Source organism: Nilaparvata lugens, chromosome 8, assembly GCF_014356525.2.
Source record: "Nilaparvata lugens isolate BPH chromosome 8, ASM1435652v1, whole genome shotgun sequence".
Taxonomy (NCBI): domain Eukaryota; kingdom Metazoa; phylum Arthropoda; class Insecta; order Hemiptera; family Delphacidae; genus Nilaparvata; species Nilaparvata lugens.
Window position 1 is genome coordinate 14,479,782 of NC_052511.1, and position 22,381 is coordinate 14,502,162.

Below are 22,381 nucleotides of genomic sequence, written 5' to 3' on the forward strand. Positions count from 1 at the left end.
TATTTAAAGCCTGTGAGTTCGACCTGCCCCACCAGAAACAGGCTCCGGGTGACGGTGGAAATTGAAAACGCCTCTCCTCATCACCTCTGCGTCGTCAGGGTTGTAATGATGCCCAAATTGAATAACACTGCAACCCTCACACCTAAGCACTCATCTTGGTTTCTCAATCCCTGTTGGCTTAATTCCTATCCTAAACTTCAAAAACCTCCCGTAACAGAATATTAGTGGCAGATTATTTTCTCCGTGTCATCACAGAAAACTAGATAAAAGCAACAATAATGATACCGTAATAGAACCTAACAAGAAAATTCGTTTTCCGATGTCCTGATTCCTGAAATTGATGATGTATGATGGTTATTTGTGAGTTTTATAGGAAATCACTTGATTTAGAGAGATCTGTTTTTGTATCTAGGATTATTGATAATGATATTTTGTGATGAATGTTTTAGACTTTTAGTCATTTTTCTGCGTGATGCGTGACTGTATGCTGTATGTGGGTGATGATCGGGATGATTAGAAAGATAAATCCAACTTATATGAAGGTGGATTCCAAACCACAGGGAATGATTCTTCAAGTTCAAAGAAGTCAGTTAGTGAAGCTGTCCTCAAGCAGACACCCTTTCAATCGAAATTGACTATTATGTGATTGACTATTACAGTGTAATTGATTATTATTATTAATATTATTATGATTATTATTATTATTACTATTAGGCTATTATTCTTGCTTTTTCTATTATTCTTCATTTTTTTGTTTGTGAAATTTCTTTTTATAAGTGTATTTTCCATTTTTGTTTGTTATATTCTCTATAATAAACTCCCTTCTTCTGGGGGTACCAGGACAAAGGAAAAAGGGAAAAAATATTATTATTACAGCATTCACAAACCAGTCCTGATGATCTCTAAAAGTTCAATCGATAAAACATGAAAAAGTTAAAAGCTTCAACCTAAAAACCCAAATCTACTGGCAATCACTCTCCACCTCTTTCCCCCTTTTCTCCTTCACTATGTTCTCTCCTCTATTCAACTCGCTATAAGTTCTCACTGACTCATACCTGTAGTAGCATTCAAATTTATTTCCCAATTCTTCTTGTATTGATTGCTTTTATCGTTTGAAAAGTAGTGGTTCTTAATAGGCGTTAACGTGGATTATCAGATCTTGCAGTGTATATCCATCTTTTCCAGCAAAATTTGCTGTCTTCGTTATTTAATGAAGAATCTTTTCTGTTGATTGTGCCTGATGCCAGATTCATTCCATTGATTGAGCCTGGCCTGTATCATTTCGAAAAAGCAGAGTTCACTACTTTGAACAATATTGTGGAATTGAATGAAAAAGACTAAGAAATTGTCAAAAACCACAGATTTATTGATACTTAGAAAGACCGGTTTCGGTTATTACACCATTTTCAATCTCTGAAAAACTGATATACTATGTTTATCAGAGATTGACAATGGTGTAATAACCGAAACTGGTCTTTCTAAGTATCAATAAATCTGTGGTTTTTGACAATTTCTTAGTCTTTTTCATTCAATATGAATAATTACCACAATATCAACTACTTCTCAACTACACAAAAAGTGTATTGTGGAATTCTTTCATATTATAAGGTGGATGAATAAAACAGGAATGATTGTTCATTCAACATAAATTAAGAATTTCTCAGATTCCATCTCTGAAATTACAATAATTGATGTGTGTTACATTCATTCAAAATTAATTTCCCTATTTTTGCATTGAATAGGGTCGTATCGGAATGATGGATGTTGTTTAATGGAACTGAATCTGACATTGATTTGAATGGTTAATTACAAACATTGAATCGCGTCTCATAATATAATGGAATCGAATTCACGGTTTGTGCCGGCCCCGGCACTATTGTGAAATTGAATAACGGCAGACCGACTCTAATCTAGCCAGCACGCTTGTATTCCCCGATGTCAAATGGTCGCTAAACGCAGAGCTCGATTCTGATTTATGATCGATTTCAACTGATTCGCCACTCAATATTGACATTAAATTATTATTTTCGAGCATTCTAGTCAGAGACAGCGAGCGCTCAGGACAGAAAAATTCGAGAGAATTATGACAAGTTTGATGTGAGCCCGTGACAATGTTGTTAGCCATAACAACATAACAACAGTGTCGGTCACAAATGATTGGTAGTTTCACAAGGCCTGCTGACCTGTCCAGATATGTCATAGTTTGTGGTTGACTTGATTGCAGGCCAGAGATCATTGACAAAACAATCATAGACGCCAATCTTTAATCGAAGTTCTAGATTTCCAAGACGGCTGGAAAATGTGTTTGAATGGATTTCTTGTTTAGAATTATTATAAAGGGTTCTGACGCTTGTTGAGAATTTGAAAACTACAAAGATACTGGGAATCATATTAGTTTTGGTACCCATACCAATATAATCAATCAATAACGCTGACAAGTATTTAATGATTAGTGTTGGTTCAAAATCGATTGATTTTCCAATATCTTCTTCAATGATCACCATTATTTCACTTGTAAAATGAGAAGGTTTGTTGATTGAATGGCTCCCCGGAAAAACGTTACAAGCGCCATTTCTCAAATTTTACAAGAACTAAGAAAAAACGTGTCAATGTTGGTTTTTTTGGATATTTTTTAAACTTCTACTACTGATAACTACTAGTAAAAGTTATAAAACTTATCAATAGATGTCACTACATGATAGGCAAGAGCTCAAGGAACGTTTTTCCATTAAAAAATCGAGTACTTAAATTTTTGCGCTTGTAACGTTTCTCCGGGGAGCCATTCGATTATTGATAAAGGTAAGATTTCTGATTTATTGAATATGAAAAGATAAAACAATTTGATTATGAAATTCATCCATTCCAAAGGTACATAATAAAATAATTGATTGCATATAAGATATGATAATGTACAATATTCAAATCTATAACTTTACTATTCAATATTTGGAATAATTGAAATCATATGAAGCTGTTGAATGAAAACAGTCGACATTGTCACAGTTTATGATCAACAGAAAAACTAGGAATTGTCTCCGGATGTTATCATGATGCTTAATGAATCAATCTTTTCCAAGTTTTTTATGAAGTGACATGATGAGTCTCTACGTCAATATCACTTCCATCGTTATGAAGGAAGTTTCATAAAAATATCGTGGGTGTACAAGGAAAGTACAGTTGGTTCAAATGTTAGTGAATTTGATACTTTTATGCCAGTAGCTCCAGCTTGGTCGAAGGAATAACATTGGAGAAACACATCAAGTCCAATAGAGCCCTTAACATCTATCTATATTATATAAACTCAGTTGTTAGTGTCTACCAAGTCCACATATATTATTGTAAAAGTGTCATTGCTCATGTGAAGGAAACTACAAGTGCGCTGAGAGGATTCGTATCAGCAGTACTATAAACATTACTATAATTATGTATTTAACTGTAAGTAGTGTGAACATGTGAAAATAATTATTCCATTTTCTAGATTATTGAAATTTTCTCTTTAACATTTTTCAAATTGAAGTTTTAATTTATATAAGTCTTTTCTCACAACTCTTGCCAAATACAATAATTTCTATCAAAACGTTTTTTATTCTGAGCCATATTCGATTAGCGACAATTTTTCATACACTCTACTTTCCTACAAACACAATTTTGTAACACAACTATATTTTATATTGAATGTTATTCGATCTTCAGCGTCTCACTCACATTTTTTTGTAAAGGAAATTCACAACTCAGTGTTCATTTGATTCTCAAGAGGGTTTTCTAATAATAATTGCAATCCAAAGTACATTTCTATCAAATCTATAACTTTACTATTCAATATTTGGAATAATTGAAATCATATGAAGCTGTTGAATGAAAACAGTCGACATTGTCACAGTTTATGATCAACAGAAAAACTAGGAATTGTCTCCGGATGTTATCATGATGCTTAATGAATCAATCTTTTCCAAGTTTTTTATGAAGTGACATGATGAGTCTCTACGTCAATATCACTTCCATCGTTATGAAGGAAGTTTCATAAAAATATCGTGGGTGTACAAGGAAAGTACAGTTGGTTCAAATGTTAGTGAATTTGATACTTTTATGCCAGTAGCTCCAGCTTGGTCGAAGGAATAACATTGGAGAAAACACATCAAGTCCAATAGAGCCCTTAACATCTATCTATATTATATAAACTCAGTTGTTAGTGTCTACCAAGTCCACATATATTATTGTAAAAGTGTCATTGCTCATGTGAAGGAAACTACAAGTGCGCTGAGAGGATTCGTATCAGCAGTACTATAAACATTACTATAATTATGTATTTAACTGTAAGTAGTGTGAACATGTGAAAATAATTATTCCATTTTCTAGATTATTGAAATTTTCTCTTTAACATTTTTCAAATTGAAGTTTTAATTTATATAAGTCTTTTCTCACAACTCTTGCCAAATACAATAATTTCTATCAAAACGTTTTTTATTCTGAGCCATATTCGATTAGCGACAATTTTTCATACACTCTACTTTCCTACAAACACAATTTTGTAACACAACTATATTTTATATTGAATGTTATTCGATCTTCAGCGTCTCACTCACATTTTTTTGTAAAGGAAATTCACAACTCAGTGTTCATTTGATTCTCAAGAGGGTTTTCTAATAATAATTGCAATCCAAAGTACATTTCTATCAAATCGATTCTTCATCCATCATGATCAACAAGTTCATTTGGTTAATCTTATTTGGATTCCTTTACGAGCTGCAATTAGGCTATCAATTCCATTCGATTCTCAACATGCTTCCAATCCTTTAATCTTTTCAAATGCAATAAACATCAGAACTATGTTCTATTGAATGTGGTTCTTTATTCATCAAGTCAATTTAATTAATCGATTTTTGATTTCGTCACGAGCTGCGATCAGGCTATTGATTTCATTCAATTCTCACACATGTTCTCAATCCTTAATTTTTCTCCAATGGCATTTATATCAAAACGATGTTTTATCGGTTATTAATTTCCCTTTTTGCAGGTGTCAGAGAGTGGTGTAACGATGACGAAGCCACCAGAAGTGGTGTCCATGATGGACGGAACCACCCCCAGCCTGACCGTCACCAGGCCTCCAGGGTTCATCATTTCCAGGCTAACAGCTGCTCTATTCTTTACAGGATTTGTGCTCAGGTAAGTAGCATTCTTCTTTCCCTTTTGTAAAATTTGAAAATTCTGAAACTCTGAAATTTGAAAGCTGGAAATTCTGAAAAATGAAAAATGAATGTCACCGACTTTTAATAGTGTTCTGCATAAATTTTCACTAGTATTTTAAATGACTATCACCAACTTGATGTATGAATACTATACTTTACAAATGTTTAGTATCAAGTCAGTCACTTCTCACACTCACTCAAATGACCACAGAGATGCCCAATTTAAACAACACACTGTCCAAAAATAGAGGTTATGAGAGTTACATCTTAAAATAAACAATTCACACCAATATTTTAAAATTTAAAATAAGTGACCTAATTTGAAACTAAATTGGGAAATTGAAGAAGTTTTGGGCAATAGCCTGTTTTTTACTTTCCTTGCCCTATTACCATAGGTAAGGAAAGTATTGCTTTCCAAAAAAATTAAGATACCCTAATTGCAAGTTTTCTATACGTTTCAAGGTCCCCTGAGTTCAAAAACATGATTTTGGTATGTGTGTGTGTGTGTGTGTGTGTGAATGTGTGTATGTCTGTGAACACGATAGCTTCATTCCTAATCTACAGATTGACTTGGAATTCTAAACTTGAGGTCCTTATACCATGAGGATTCGACAATAAGAAATTCAATAAAATTGAAAATTGGATAATTACTAAAAAACCATGTTTTTCACGGTTTTCTCGAAAACGGCTCTAACGATTTTCTTCAAATTTATACCATGGATGACTATTCATAAGCCCTATCAACTGACATGAGCCTCATTTCTGGGAAAATTTCAGGAGCTCCGTAATATTCTTGAGAAAAATGGCGGATAATTACTAAAAAAACATGATTTTCTCAAAAATGACTTGACCGATTTTCTTTCAAATTCATACCCTGTATAGTTATTTATCAGCTCTATCAACTGGCTGAGTCTCCTGACTGGGAAACTAATGGGGTCCACCCCATCCTTGAGAAATGGACTTTGTAACCTCCTTCTCGTGCATGAGATAGGTATGTAGAGCAGCTGTTCATAAAAAGAATATAGTCCAGATATTTCATCTGTAGAACAGCTGTTTTGACGACTTTTAAAAAAATCATCGAATTTCACAACTTACACAAAGGAAAAAATAGCCTACTCTGAAAACAATTATATATACACATATACAGAAGTCTGATCGTAGTTTCAAATATGTTGCCGCCAATCGTCATCATGTTATTCCCCTAAAAATTATTCTCGTTTAAGAATGGGGCTTACAGTTCATTGAGCAAGGAAAGTTGTGTGAGTGTACCACACCAGATTTTTTCCTTTTCCGATCATTGTTTGTGTCAAACTAATAAATAGATGAAATATATCAAGAGAACAGACAAAACTTGTTTGTTTTCTTGGTATATTGGTGTAAATTGTTCATTTTAAAATATGTATATTTTTTAATATTCATATTTTACTATAGGTTATGAGAGCCACATTTTAAAACGAACAATTGACACCAAAAAACCAAGAAAACAAACAGATGTTTATTTTTGAAATATTAATATACGAGAGAAAACATAAATGAATCATTCACAATGTTCAAAATACTAAATAAACTTGAAAATTTAGAGCCGAAAAATCACACGTATAAATCAAATACACGTATTTATTGTTGTTAAAACTATACTCATGCTCATTAATTTATTGTTGACTGTTACAGCTTGCTATTCGTAGCACTGCTGGCGTACGCGCTAGCTCCCTGCCACGGCATGGGCATGGGTCGACCCCGGGTGCTGGGTGGGGGCGGCTCTCCTACGGCCAACTGGAGGCGGGCCTCGCAGGACGTGAGGCTGCCCCGATCTGTGCTGCCCCACAGCTACGAGATTAAACTGGTGCCCTTCATCTGGGAGGGCAACTTCACCTTCGCCGGTCAAGTCGATATTGTCGTCAATGTCACTCAGCCTACCAGGTACACATACAAATTGAACATTGAAATTGAAATTGAACATTGAAATTGAAATCTATCTCCATAAATGTACCAAAAATACACTGAAATCACAAATTCGAGTATTCGTAACCATTAAAATGCGAATTGAATAAATAGATTAATTCATTTCCTTTATTAGACAGAATATATTTTTGTCTCGTATCTATAATCTCGTATCCTTGGGTCACTTAAGATTGGTCACCAACGACAGGACATGCGAGATGGAAATGTGCGTACACACATGTCGTCATACATTGTTTTGTCATCACAGGGAAATGGGTTAGGTTTTTATCTTTGATTTTTTTTTGTTAATTATTTCTTCACTAGGTGTTCTTTTCGAGGTTATTATAATTTGTAATTTTTCAGTGGTCATTTTATTGTTATTGGTTGTTTATTTTATGTTGGAAGCCTCTCGTTGATGACGAAAAATGCATGATGAATATGTCCTGCCGTTATTGACCAGCCTAAGAAGATGAAAACAGGGAGCACAGGACAGGAATTCATGGAAAATGCTAGAGGAGGAGGCCAAGGCTCTCCAAGGGCCGTAGACTCAATAAGTAGTAAATGTTTATATATGTTCAAAAATTTTTATTTTTTTGTGATTCGGCGTAAATCATGTGGGTATGTTTTCCTCAGCATAACATGAGTGAGAAGCGAATTTGAACTACTTATGATAACAATATTTTTTCATTTTTCTTTCTACTTTACCAAGTTCAACCATATCACTCTAATCTTGATCCTTCATAAATTCCGGAAGACAATATTTGAAAAGGTTGAAAATATTTGGCTCGATGGTAAGTGGTTGACTCATCCTTCTCCATGCGAAGTAGTCTTAAAAAAAAAAGGAAAACTCCACACCAAACGGAAGTTGATGAATAATTTATTTATTTTAATCTTACATCATTACTTTCTTCTTCCTTCCGAGCTAGTAATGGCATTATTTGAATGATTATGTAATTAGCAAGATTTCCATCTTATTGTAAGGGAATATTAGCTAATCTTTTTCTAAAGAAGATTCAAGACTTTGAAATATTTTGTATTTAGTAAAGAATTCGATACAATCAAATCTTCAAAAAAATTATTGATCCGTCAAATCTTCTAAACTTTTCTCAATCGTACAAGAGCTACTGAGCTCCACTTTCACTTTCTAATAATTCTAAGTTTATTATTCTGGATGCCTCTATACATCCCGGTTTTTACATTTTCTTAAGCATAGAGGGAAAACTATGTAGGACGAGACGATAAAGCACGCTCAGACGTGCTGGAGAAAATTGAAAGTAGCACTGTGGTATACTTTCCAACACCATTGAAGTGTATCACGTCAATTTTTCATGTAGTTTACTTGGTACAAAAACGTTGATGCTCCATTCTTATCTTGCGTACTCAGAAATTCAAGTTTTCGAATAATGTATGTTCTGCCTGAGGAGTTAGTGAAGTGATTTACTCACTATGAAGTATACAATGATAGAAGAATAAGTGATTTCTTCTATTAAACGGTTACTATCCAGTAATCCTCACATTGTATTGTTTCTGACAAAATCTCTGGTAAATTATTACTTGTACTACGTTATTATTATATTTTTGAAACTGAAAATTTGGATCAGATAAGCATTTCTCTTATGATACAAGATGAGTAGGATACCACTACCAGTAGTATAGTAAGAAAAAAAAGTCAATTGAACTAAGGCCTATATCAACCTTGGGTAATCAGTAGATAGAATTTATCGATTTTTACAAATGTGCCTCAAGCTTATGAAAATCCAATTCTACCAATGGAAAATGTATGCTTATGTAAATGATTGAGAGCCAATCGCTCCCTTTGTAGCTTTGTCGCAAATACACTCGATATAAAGTCTTCGATTAGCTTTTATCTTCGGCTGAAGGGTATGACAGATGTGGGAGAAAATAGAGCTGTCTTGCCTACTCCCATTTTCAAAAGAAAATGAAGCTATCCATACTCTTTACAGAGAATCATCCAGAATTTTCAATTTTAAATGGCCATCTCTAAGCTTTTGAATTGAGACAAAACCCGATTGATGAGAAATTAGAATTCCATCGTATAAAACAGAAGCTGCTAGATAACAATATTAGTATCCCACATTAAAGTTGAAGTCTACTTCTCATGAGAAGTTAACTCCTTATCAACTTTGGTAGGTCTACCGGCTAAGACGCATAGTTATCGAAATATGACTTTATAGCAATGCTTGATTACCTTATCGAATACTGCAATATTATTATAGGATACTCTGACCCTGGAAAACAGTTAACATTCGAAATAAGTTACTGTTTATATAGCCTTATGATTCTCCTCTCTTCGGATAAAAATTCATGTTTACGAAATAAATTTATCTAAATAGATTAACAAGAAATAGAAATTAACAAGAAAAATCGAAATAGATCTAACAAGATTTTATGGAATAGTCTCTTGGGCTCAACTTGTTTGATAATACTCACATTCTAACAAATCTTTCTCTCAGAATTCATAGATTCTATCTGACTTGAATCTTTGTACACGTGAACGATATATTCTATTTGAACAAATCTTAATTAACAAGGACCTTGTTTTTTCACAGGAGCATTACTTTGCACGTGAACGATATAGAGGTGCACGAAGCCACCCTCTCTCTGATCAGTGAAGACTTGGAGTCTCCAATCCGTGTGACTGAGGTGAGAAATGACTCAGTCAAGCAGTTCCTTGTTGTTTCGCTCGGTGAAGAGCTCAAACCTGAACAGCAGTATAAACTGTCAATTCGCTATACTGGCCAACTCAACGACATTCTCCAAGGGTTCTATCGCAGTTCATACACCGTTAACAACACAAAGAGGTTTGTCAATAAGTATCATTATCATTAACACATTTATATTCTTGAAGATAAGATTTTTTCCACTGTTTAATCTAATAAACTATATTTATCGTGGGTTTATTAACGGATTTATCATGTAGGTGTAATCATTAAGCCGTCGGTCCCGGCTGCTTAAAAAGCAGTCGTTAAGTCATGTCAGAGGCCCTGAAATTGATCAGTTGTGACCTGAAAACTCTGACACCAGACCTGAGCCAGCCAGGTCACTCGATACTATTATTATTATTATTATTATTATTATTATTATCATAAAGTAAGTTTTATTTATTCATTATTTCTGTGATCTCTGGTCTAATATTCTGCATTCACCTATATGCTCAACTTACAACGAATAAGAAGATTTCAACGCAGAAAGCCGCACAAATCATTTGATTGCTAAATTGATCAAGTAAAAGTGAAGAAAAATAACACTTGATTCAGTCCTTGACTAATAGGGAAGGCTAATCCAATGAGACATACTTTTACCAACATTATTATTCTTATCAATTCAAGTCAAAAAAGAATAGCTTATTATCAGTCTCTAACTAAGGTGTTATAAAAAAATAATAAAATCATGAATAAACCTATCGAATTCCCAAAGAAATTCAAGGAGTTTGAATCAATTATCATCAAAGCTCCTCTTGTTATTAATCTTCAATTAATGCTCATGGCTGGGGTCTCTCTTCCAAAGAGAACAAATAATGAATCGAAAGCCATCTACTCCACAAACATAATGGATTACTACATTCTACCTCCCATTCCAGTGCTCCTCGATATTTTCTATGATAGTAGGCATACTTCAATATTGAAGGGTATGTAATATTATGTAAATGGAATGACCCTTCACCACATAATAAAGGTTGCACCCCATTATTCAGCCCCAAAATGGGGGGGGGGGGATTGGTCTCGTATATTAAATTCTCTTTAATGGATAACAACTAACTGATGTTCCTTAAATGGATTACTTTGAATCCTTATAGCCTAATTGTATACTTTCAACGCTTTACTCTAACGAAATTAATAGTATGAGTCATACTATAATAATGTAAGTGCGCTTTATGTGCCTTGTTTCGAGATCGTGCGATGAACTTCTTTATATAAACTTTGTTACGTTCATTCTTACTGTAGCTCATTTGTTTTTAATCACAAAGCAATTCTCTGGCCATATCTTCTGTACCATGCAGTATTACAGCGGAAAAATTTCTTAATCGAATTCAATCTGTTATTATCAATCATTCGAACTGGAAGGACTATTGCATAACATAAGCAAATTGATATTGTTGAAGGCATAGGCCTACTCTAATTTTTATCTTCTCAATTAACTCTTTCTCGATGAGGAATATTCAATCAACTCTGTGAGAACATCTAATCAGTTGAATCCCAATCATTTTCCAATCAATAGAATCTCCAATCTCTGATAATTCATGTTCGAAAATTTATTCAGATAGGCCTATGTTTATTCATTTGATTTATGATTTTTCATCCCACATTATATGTGGAAATAGCAGTTAGTTATTTTCAAACACAGTTACTGGTAGTGTATTTTATAAATTTTCATATTAATGATTTTTATGACTTCTTTTCAAGATCGAATCTGAACATTTATTTGTCGTGCTCTATTAATTGCCAGTCTGGAGTGATCTGTGGTCTAGTGGATAGAGTGCTTCCGTTGCAGCATAGAGATCCCGGGCTCGAACCCTCTCACAACCAAAAGTTTTTTAACCAGATCACTCCCGTGTTATCGGATGGGCACGTTAAACTGTCGGTTCCGGCTGAAGTATGACAGTCGTAAAGCCCATTGACGGCTCAAATTATATATTCAGGCGGTGGGACCTTCCCGCAAGGGACTCCCCACCAACAAAAGCTATACGAATTTACTTTTAATTGCCAGTCTATGAGAATGTAACTCTCAAAATATTTATGTTTTTTTTTCTCTCCCAGAGTTGTTGGAGTTGTTGATAGTTTATGTGAGTTTGAAACTTCCAATAAATGATAATTTTTCTGTGTTTAATTTTTCAGATGGATTGCTACCACCCAATTCCAATCGACAGATGCTAGAAGAGCTTTTCCATGCTTCGATGAGCCGGCATTGAAGGCCAAATTCACAATGCACATTGCTCGTCCTTATTCTATGATAGCAATATCAAACATGCCCAAGATTACCACAACTCCAGCTGATTTGTAAGTCCAGTAATATATATTGTCATTCTCAACATTCTATCATTGTCTTATTGTAATGTTGAGGGAGCATATTTGGGGTTTTACCTGTTGCTTCCATTGTGAAATAAATCATCCGTTATAGTAGCCTACCGTACAAATATCTTCAATTTTCCTAAAATTTTACTTAATTGTTAACGATGTTTCTTTTATTTGATCTCGTTATTGATTCTATCAGCTGAAAATGTATTGAACTTTATATTATGAATTTCATAATGGAATTCATTTATTCGTTTTCACTTGTTCACTGATATTCACCCCTATTTACATAACTTCATGATCGCTGACAAATATAAATAATTCAATTATTATTTATTTTGCTGATTAAAATGATTTTTCTATTTGATAATAGGATTTACCTTTAGCCTTCATTGTTTTTACAACTTCCAAAAATAAAGCGTTGACTATAATACGGTAGAGTTCACTGCTCTCATAATTTTAGAACTACTTGGGTCATTGATGTAAATGGTTCGTTATGATGCTGTATTTATTTTCTGATTTCTGAACTTCTCTCTTTCTACAGCCCTGACCTTCCTGACTATGAATGGGACCACTTCAAGGAGAGCGTTCCAATGTCCACTTATCTTGTCGCATTCACTGTTTCTGATTTCGAGAAAATGACAGATGGTCGATTTTCTGTGTTCGCTCGTCACGATGCTCTCGCGCAGGCGCACTACAGTCTTGAGATTGGTCCGAAAATCCTCAAACACTATGAACAATACTATAACATCGAATTTCCACTGCCAAAACTCGATATGATAGCATTGCCCGACTTCTCTGCAGGAGCTATGGAGAATTGGGGTCTCATAACGTACAGGTGTGTACTTAAAAATATTATTAAGAGTGAACGAAATTCTAATAAATCCATTTATTATTGTCATTTATCAACGAAACAAAGAATGGATATGCTATATATGGCTGATAGAAGAAGTTTTAGACATGGAGAAGTCTAGACATTACTTTAGACATGAAGAATGAGCTCAAAACATCAAACTAGGTACTGGAGAAAAGTAAAAGAATCTTTTGTATGTGGGTAGGCCTACAATCATTGAAGTAAATTTCAAATATTGCAATTTCAGCAAATCATCATGTAATGAAATTAAGTGGAAATGAAAAAAATCCACTCTACCAATCAACTCAATGAGATGCGTTCGCTCTATTATAATGCGAATCAAGGTACCTAGAATACAATGTATTGATGCGAATAGTACTTCATTATTAATAATTGGGTTGTTTATATGTACGAACATTGCAAGAACAACTTTATTGACTCTCAAGTTAATATTTTTTTCAAATTTGATTCTGGTTTTGTCTCTATATCACCAGTATGAAACTCATTCACAAATTGTTGAAAATATAAATAATTCATACCATATTACAGAAGAATCTATGGTCAAATACAAACAACTCCACAATTAACTATTAAAACAATACTATAAACGAAACAATGAAAGTTATTTGAATAGTTTATGGATTGGTTGATTGTTTTCAGTGACAATATTTTTCTGCAAAGTTTTAATATATAGACTCTTTCACCCCACACAGGCTAGGCCTCGGGGCGTTTTTTGTTTTATTCATTTTTATAAAAGAACCTTATCATTATGTCAAATCATTATATTACTGTACATTTCTACGTTTCAATGGTAAGAAACAGATTTTCCTGGTATTGTACTGTTTTTTGGATGAGTAAAATCTTTTTCATTTCAAACAAATAACAATAGTAAAATCTTTTAAAACTTCAGATTTCTGAATTTTAGGTCGCTCTCTCCAAAGTTGAGTTGACTACTAAATAAACCAGTTTGAATAATGAATGGTTGCATATTTATCATTAGGCTATGTATTTCAATTGCGTCAGCTGATGGTTCAAGCTAGAATTTCAGTTTAATTTTTTGGGGGGAAAGTGATCCTAAATCATAAAATTCAATCAATAAACATCAGTTGTAATCATTCCTCCTTTGATGATGCTTCTTAATATGATTTACTGAATTGCCACTTTTTCCTAGGGAAACAACGATGCTTTACCAAGACGGAATCTCGACGAACAAGCACAAAATGCGAGTGGCGACTGTGATAAGTCACGAGCTGGCTCACCAGTGGTTCGGCAATCTGGTCACACCCAGCTGGTGGTCTGACCTCTGGCTCAATGAAGGATTCGCCACTTATGTCGAGTGTCTCGGCGTCGATGCTGTGAGTTTAAACATTCATACATTTTTCGGTTTTTCCCTTTTTTCTTTTCTCTTTTCCCTTCTCTCCTTTTTCCTCTCTTTCTCCTTCCTCCGTGTCTCTTTTCCTTTTCTCTTTTCTCTTCTTTTTTTCTCTTCCCTCTTTACACTTTTTTCTTTTCTCTACTCTCTTCTCTCTTTTCACTTTTTTCTTTTCTATACCATACGGTACTTAATTTTCACTAATATTACCTCTGAATATCATCTTTGGAAGGTTTATAACTATTTATTTTGTCAGTGTTCAATTTGGTTTATCATTTTTTCTTTCAGGTTGAACCATCATGGCGGAAATTGGAACAATTTGTTACCGAAGACTTGCAGAATGTTTTTCTACTGGATGCCTACAAATCTTCGCATCCCATTTCAGTCAATGTCAATCATCCCAATGAAATTGACGATATTTTCGATTCTATTTCATATGAGAAAGGTAAGATATTATCATTATTTGAATAGTTTTTGGATTGGTCGATTGTTTCCAGTGACAATATTTTTCTGCAGACTCCAAATAGACTCAATTCATTATGAGAAGGTGAGAAAATTACATATTTTCCGTCTTTTCTGATACAAACATTATTTGTTTCTGATGCTGAAAAAGAAGAATGAAGACTGAAAATTATGTTTGATTTCAAGAAAGAAGATTGCATCTATTTAAAAACGCAAATTTCATGATTGATGCTCTCTCATTCTTGATAATTTATTTATTTCATTGACAATTACAAATCATAATTATAATAATATATAATATGATTGGGAGAAGACAACATGCATAGCCCAAAACTGTCTTCTTCCAAATTTTTACGAATAAAAGTTTAAAGAAAGAATGAGGTTAAGATACAACTTTTCACTTCAAAAAGTCTAATTTCCACTTCAAAACTAATGAATGAACTAAAAATTTTAAATTTCGATATTTAAAAACTGATTAAAAACAAAAATACTTCACTCAAATCTCTACAAATTGGAAATTTTTGAGTAATTTAGCAAAATTTTGAGCCAGAAAAGAATATTATATTCTATTATTGCATATAATATAGCATACTTGAATATATTAGCTCAATAGTTCAACCATTTTCAAAATATTGTTTCGATTCCCAGGTGCTGCAGTGATCAGGATGATGGACAACTTTCTCACAACTGAAGTCTTCAAAAGTGGATTGACAAAATATCTTGAAGAAAGGTACGTTTTTTGAACTAATAGAGTCAAAAGATAATGATTCACATTCTATTAATAGGCTTAATATTAGAACTATAAAAATATTTTAATTGATAATTGGAAAATTATTGCAACCACGCAACCTAGGTACCATGGCACAGAATTCAATTGAAGAGAGGGTTACTGAGAAAATGGTTTGTACGGTACTAGATAACCCAAGCAGCAAAATAATCAGTTTAAAGTACTTTGAAATGTAATTTTAAATCACTTTAAAGCACTTTTAAATTATTGTACAATGATTTACAATGCTTTAAGTGGGCAAAATTGTGATTTATAAACTACTTGAAAATCATTTGAAATCACTTTCAAATGATTGAATAAGTTCTTCAGAATCATTTAGAATCATCGATTTATGTACTTTTCAAATCACTTCAAAGCATTTCAAAGTAGATTTAAATCACTTTAAAGCACTTTTAAATTATTGTACAATGATTTACAATGCTTTAAGTGGGCAAAATTGTGATTTATAAATTACTTTCAAATGATTGAATAAGTTCTTCAGAATCATTTAGAATCATCGATTTATGTACTTTTTAAATCACTTCAAAGCATTTCAAAGTAGATTCAAATCACTTTTAAATTACTTTTAAATGATTGTACAATGATTTACAATGCTTTAAGTGGGCAAAATTGTGATTTATAAACTACTTGAAAATCATTTGAAATCACTTTCAAATGATTGAATAAGTTCTTCAGAATCATTTAGAATCATCGATTTATGTACTTTTCAAATCACTTCAAAGCATTTCAAAGTAGATTTAAATCACTTTTAAATTACTTTTAAATGATTGTACAATGATTTACAATGCTTTAAGTGGGCAAAATTGTGATTTATAAATTACTTTCAAATGATTGAATAAGTTCTTCAGAATCATTTAGAATCATCGATTTATGTACTTTTTAAATCACTTCAAAGCATTTCAAAGTAGATTCAAATCACTTTTAAATTACTTTTAAATGATTGTAAAATGATTTACAATGCTTTAAGTGGGCAAAATTGTGATTTATAAACTACTTGAAAATCACTTTCAAATGATTAAATAAGTTCTTAAAAATCATTTAGAATCATCGATTTATGTACTTTTTAAATCACTTCAAAGCATTTCAAACTAGATTCAAATCACTTTTAAATTACTTTTAAATGATTGTAAAATGATTTACAATGCTTTAAGTGGGCAAAATTGTGATTTATAAACTACTTGAAAATCACTTTCAAATGATTAAATAAGTTCTTAAAAATCATTTAGAATCATCGATTTATGTACTTTTTAAATCACTTCAAAGCATTTCAAAGTAGATTAAAAACACTTTTAAATTACTCTCAAATCACTCTACAATGATTTACAATGCTTTAAGTGAGCAAAATTATGATTAATAAACTACTTTAAATCACTTTAGAAATGATTGAATAAGTTCTTCAGAATGATTCAAAATCATTGACATATAATCTCCTTTATAGAATAAATAGTATATTCAGCTGGATTTGAAAAAATTACATAACTTCAAAATTGATGAATAAATCCTTTACTTAAACATTCATAATTAACATAGTAATGCGACGAATTGTATTTTATGGCTGGAGCTCCAAATTAAAATTTTCAAGTGTCTCGACTTCATTGACTTCAGCAGACGACTGTTTCTTCTCCTTTTCTCCATGTCTGTGAACAAAAATTGAATCAACTTGATTTCAATGTCATCTTTATTGTATAACTTCAGGTACAAAAATAAGTCAAAACGGAAGCATTTGACCTGTAGGTCCACAGCAGATCAAGTTCAAAGGAAAACAAAATTGGAACCTCAGTTATGTACATTATCAATCAATCAATCAATCAATAATTATTATGAAGAATGTCATCTAAATTTGGAAAGAACATGTTTACTTCACTTATCTGTTAGAATACAAAGTTATTGTCATAAGAGCTCGTGGTATTCAATTCTTCCAGTTGCTCTCCTAAAAATGTAATTTTTCACTTCTAGATGAATTCTACTAGAATATTTTAACGACGGCTCTGTGTTTCAAATCAATAAAACAAAAAAATAGAATATCAAATCAATGGGTGAAACTCATCTCATTGGGGACATGGGACGGTCAAGCGAGAACAATACAACTGCAATACCCTTTGGCAGGTAGATTTAGCACATTTTCGACCCTTGTGCAATGAAGCATATGCCCCCTCCTGTTATGTTTAGTAACTTTATTCGACACTTAGCATTTAGAATTCTACTTATATTTGGAAAGATAGAGCTCATTTAGAAAAAATGGTTCGACTTCATCATCATGGAACATAATTTTGAGCCAATTCAAATATTATCAAAGAACAATTATAGTACAGCTTTACTATTCTACTACCTAATAACAGAATATCTATACTATGTAGAGTAGTATAGGTAGAGTCGTAGAGAGTTCAAGGTATGGTATATAATACAGTGTAGTAGACTATATAATAGTCATAGAATGAAAAAAAAACATTAGGACAAGGCTCTTTGGGCCGCTGATTCAATGGATTTATTGGGCAGTTTTATTATATTATGTCAAACAATTCATGTTTTTTATGGCTCAGAGTAATAGGACTTGAGCATCACTACATAGTGGCCCAGCACAAGTGCGTTTACAATTTATTGTGATTGTTAAGGATATATCAATGTGTAATGCTAGTTTTTAAGTTTATAAAAATTATCATAGTAGACCAAAGACTTGAAGAAAATACTCTATTTATGATGAACTTACAAGTTTATACATTTGAATATATAAAACTAATTTCATGTGCTACTTGATATTTTTCAAACGATACATATGTATACATATGTATATATGTATACACATGTCGAGTTGTAAGTTGTGGACCAGAGTGTTGGGTTTTGGCGTAAATTTTGAAAATATATTATTTTTGCTAATTTATCTGGATGGGGGCTATGTGGAGTGTTAATCCCAGATTTGTAGCTTACTACAAATCAATTAATATTTCCAATACTGAGTAACGATCAGCATCATAATGACCACCTCCCAAATTGAAAAAATCAACTTAGATATTCAATATTGCAGATCCTGGATGGAATGACTCATTTTTTTATTAAATAGAATAGAATGACTCCTTCATTTTAATGTCGTGGCGAAGTTTGGACAGTAGTGTCCACTCTACCACTCAACCACGGTGTTTGTGGATGTCATGTTTAATGGCGAAATAAAGTTTTTGAGTCAGTGAAGTAGTATTTTCTATTCAAGTGGGATTTTGTCTGGCTGATATTAATATTGCCAAATTAGCGTTGTTGAAAAATATGAAGCAAGCTACACAGTAAACTTCAAAAAGATAAATTTGCTGAAATCTTACCAATCATAACTTTAGTTATGAGAAGGCCCTTGAATGGTTTTTTCTCTATCTCATGGTCGTCCTTGCGTTGAACTCTTTTCCACGAAAAGTATATGGCAACGAAGGGTCACCAGCTTCCCCATGATACTCGTGATTGTGCGCCCCTTCAAAGCTGTATCGGCGCATGACGCGACATACGTCTCCTTTGAACAATGAAAAAACAATATATTTTAGTTGGATGATAATATCAAAATTAAAGTATTCTCAAAGGGATCAAGTATATCTATCTGATGAATTCATAATGTAACCTTTGTTTTTTACAATTTCCAAAAAACTCTATCAAATAACTTAGAAAGCAGATTATGTATGTAGATCATTTTTGTTCTAAGTGCTTAGTTCTGTTTCATTTAGTGGAATTTATAGTTACGGCAAAAAATAATATTTTTGAAGTAGGGGTTTAAATTCAAGATTGAATACGAAAAAAATAATAGCTAGTGATTTGAAAAAATTTGGAATGCTGAAGATTTGACAAAAATCATAGGCTCTGATACTCTTATACCGATTGAAATAAGAGACTAAATATATAACCCAAATTTGTGGGCTATCGTATGATGACCGGTAAAAAATATAAGCTTGTTCAGTCCTCTAGCTCATTACAGCCTATCAGGTCAGGTAGAATTCAACTAGTCAACCAAAATGAATTAACTGAACCTACCTAATATAGGTAGAAAAGACAGAACGCAAGCTAGATCTATAAAATATAATAATAATGTGTATTTTCTCCAAGCTACTCTATAGTAGATATACTTTTATCAGTCTATGATTCAAACTTCCATAAATAAAGTAATATTATTGTGTACTTACATTGATAATAGAAGATCAAGTGACTTCAAAACAAATAAATTCCCGGATAAAACACTGGAAACATGAACTGTAATCTGTATTCAATACATGATGAACTGAACTAACTGGCCCTTGCGACTGACTAGTGACAGTTTAGTGACTACAACACTACAACTAACCAAAAGGCAAACCCAACCAAAAAGGGCGCGAAATACTCCGACTGAGAAGGAGTGAGTTGAGAAAGAGAGGGTAGACCAGTGGACAATGGTGACAGACCTACACTATTACAAAAGAAGGGACTATTATTCGAAACTGTGGAGCAGGTAGTAAGTGGAGAGACTCAAACTATATAGCCTACCGTACTGGAAAATATAACATAGTAATAGAAAGCATATGCAGTTGAATAGAGAAGAGAGAGAGCATAGAGTGTAGAAATGATGGATCATGGATGAGATTAGATTAGATTAGAGTTCTTTATTTATGTATGTTATGTTACAATATATTATTATACTGCTGGCTTATACACTAATTTACGTTAAATGACAATATTGCTTATTATTAAACGAATTTTACAAGATATGAAGAGTTAATTAATGAGAATAGAGATTGAATGCAATTTGAATAACGATAACATTGCGATGTACCGTATCTTCATAAATCGCGGTGTTTCGACAAATAATTGTCCTTTCTCTAAAAATGATATGGAATAATATCCCTCCGATTTGGATGGATAGAGAAAGAGGGGTTGAGTGGTGTGGTAGACGAGGTTAATAAAAATATAGACAAAAAAAACTATAGAAAAGGTTGCTGATCTGAGTTGATTTTTTTCAGTTCTACTCACTGCAAAAGCTAATACTCTGAAGTTCACCCATAATATTTTATGGCGAACAATTTTTGAGAGCAATATTCATTCTCTGTTATGTACCGCATACAACCTAACTGGTTAGGTATCTAGGAGGCAAATCCTCCTAGGTATCTAGGAGGTACCTAACAGGAGGCAAAAATCAATCAGATGAGCAATTGGCGACAAAGAGTGGACTCGGGTGTTAAAATTGGGCAGGGAGTCTTCCTCAACTCTCTCATGTTGGACTACCAACCAACCAACTCACAACTTTGGCTCGATATGGTGTAATTGGAAAACTAGTAGCACCCAACTTCAAGACACGAAATAAAATTATCATTCAGCAAGAAATGTTATTGTTGTGATCATGAATCTGATCGAATAAACACCGATTCTGGTAGAAGTAAGTATTCCTGAGAAATAAACGATTCTACTATTGAAAAACTTTCTGTACGGTACCGGTATTCTAATATCAAGCCTCCATACCTACAATCCGGACAATCCTACAATCCTACAATCCTACAATCCCACAATCCTACAATCCATCCTACAATCCGGTAATTTGATATGATGATAATAATAATAAGAAAACTATTTTCTTGAGCTTCTTGAAGCCAGTGATAGTTAAGCCAGTTACACACATCGATTTTTGGACGTTCGATTTTTTGCCGTCCTTATAAATCCACCAGATTAAACGAGACTTGAAACTCTTGAATACATTATCTGTTTGCCAAGTTATGCAACTGTCGGAAAAGTAATAAAATAATATCCTCCCCATTAATACGCAACTGGAATAAGATTGATACGATACGGTATCAGAGAAAGTGTAAAATAGGCCTACTAAAACTAAAGAAGACTTGTAAAATGCTGCGAGACCTCAAAATTAAGTAATATGGTTCAAATTAGAAAAGAAATGAAAAAACTAAATTGCAATTCATCCTGATTTAAAAGGATTCTCAACTCCGGCTACGAAATGATCTTGACAATATAATTTCGCTTGTATAGCCTATGCTAAAAACTAAGCACCTGAATGAAGTAAGTGAGGCGTGAGCTATTTTCTCTTTCTCCTTCATGTTGTGTAATGAAAAAATCGTGTGTCTCTTGTGTGATGGTTATATTTTACAAGCTCATTCCAAGCCTTGAAGAACCACAGATTAATATAGAATCACTGTATGATTCTCAAAAATGTAGTAATTGCAATGATTGAATTGACTCCTGTACAGGGGAGTATCGTTGGCATAACATTTGCTGTTCTCACAACTTTACTTGAATTGGTTCCTGAGTTTCTTTCATAGAATTCAATTTGATATCTCTAATCTATTTCAATACTCAACCATGAAAACCAATTTTCGAATCATAGTATCAATCAGACCCTTTGGATATCGATCTTCTAGTAGTTAACAGAACCAAAATGCAAAGAGTATAAAAAAACCCACCAGTCACTGGTGGTAGGGCTGTGGTTGGGTGCAAAGTAAATGCTGTTATTATTGTAAATGGAAATAAATACGAATATCTCCACTTTCGAGGTGAATTTCATTTCAAAGACTTGAGAGATATCCTCTATTTTTCTTTCAAATAGTCTCCAATTTATCATAAGAGACAATACAGTAAGTTAATATTCTTTGACATTCAATATTTCGATTCCCGTTAATTGAATCAAGCGACTACAATGTAATTGAAGGTATTTAAGTGCTCTCTGATTAATATATAGATCTACTGGGTAGATTAATTGAGTCAGTATGTAATTAATAACTTGGTTGTTGAATTCTGGAAATT

General features: G+C 33.0%; 1 protein-coding gene and 1 long non-coding RNA gene across 3 annotated transcripts in view; one reads left to right on the plus strand and one right to left on the minus strand.

Moving 5' to 3' along the window:
* LOC111047697 (aminopeptidase N) overlaps positions 1-22,381 on the plus strand; it is an 80,850-nt gene that overhangs the window by 33,802 nt on the left and 24,667 nt on the right. Inside the window, exons 1-9 of one of the 2 annotated variants that reach the window (XM_039434030.1) lie at positions 3,233-3,435; positions 5,015-5,163; positions 6,858-7,106; positions 9,698-9,949; positions 11,984-12,145; positions 12,705-12,998; positions 14,185-14,368; positions 14,674-14,830; positions 15,496-15,577. In XM_039434030.1, the coding sequence (XP_039289964.1) occupies positions 3,424-3,435; positions 5,015-5,163; positions 6,858-7,106; positions 9,698-9,949; positions 11,984-12,145; positions 12,705-12,998; positions 14,185-14,368; positions 14,674-14,830; positions 15,496-15,577 (1,541 nt within the window). In that variant the 5' untranslated portion in view covers positions 3,233-3,423. Of the gene's footprint in view, positions 1-3,232; positions 3,436-5,014; positions 5,164-6,857; positions 7,107-9,697; positions 9,950-11,983; positions 12,146-12,704; positions 12,999-14,184; positions 14,369-14,673; positions 14,831-15,495; positions 15,578-22,381 lie in introns of those variants that run through there. The other variant, XM_039434031.1, reaches the window with a different exon arrangement.
* On the minus strand, positions 16,803-20,238 carry LOC111051231. Its single transcript, XR_002606098.2, has 3 exons — positions 19,786-20,238; positions 18,943-19,124; positions 16,803-17,271 (listed from the first exon to the last, which is right to left on the minus strand). It is a non-coding gene; the product is annotated as an uncharacterized LOC111051231 (long non-coding RNA).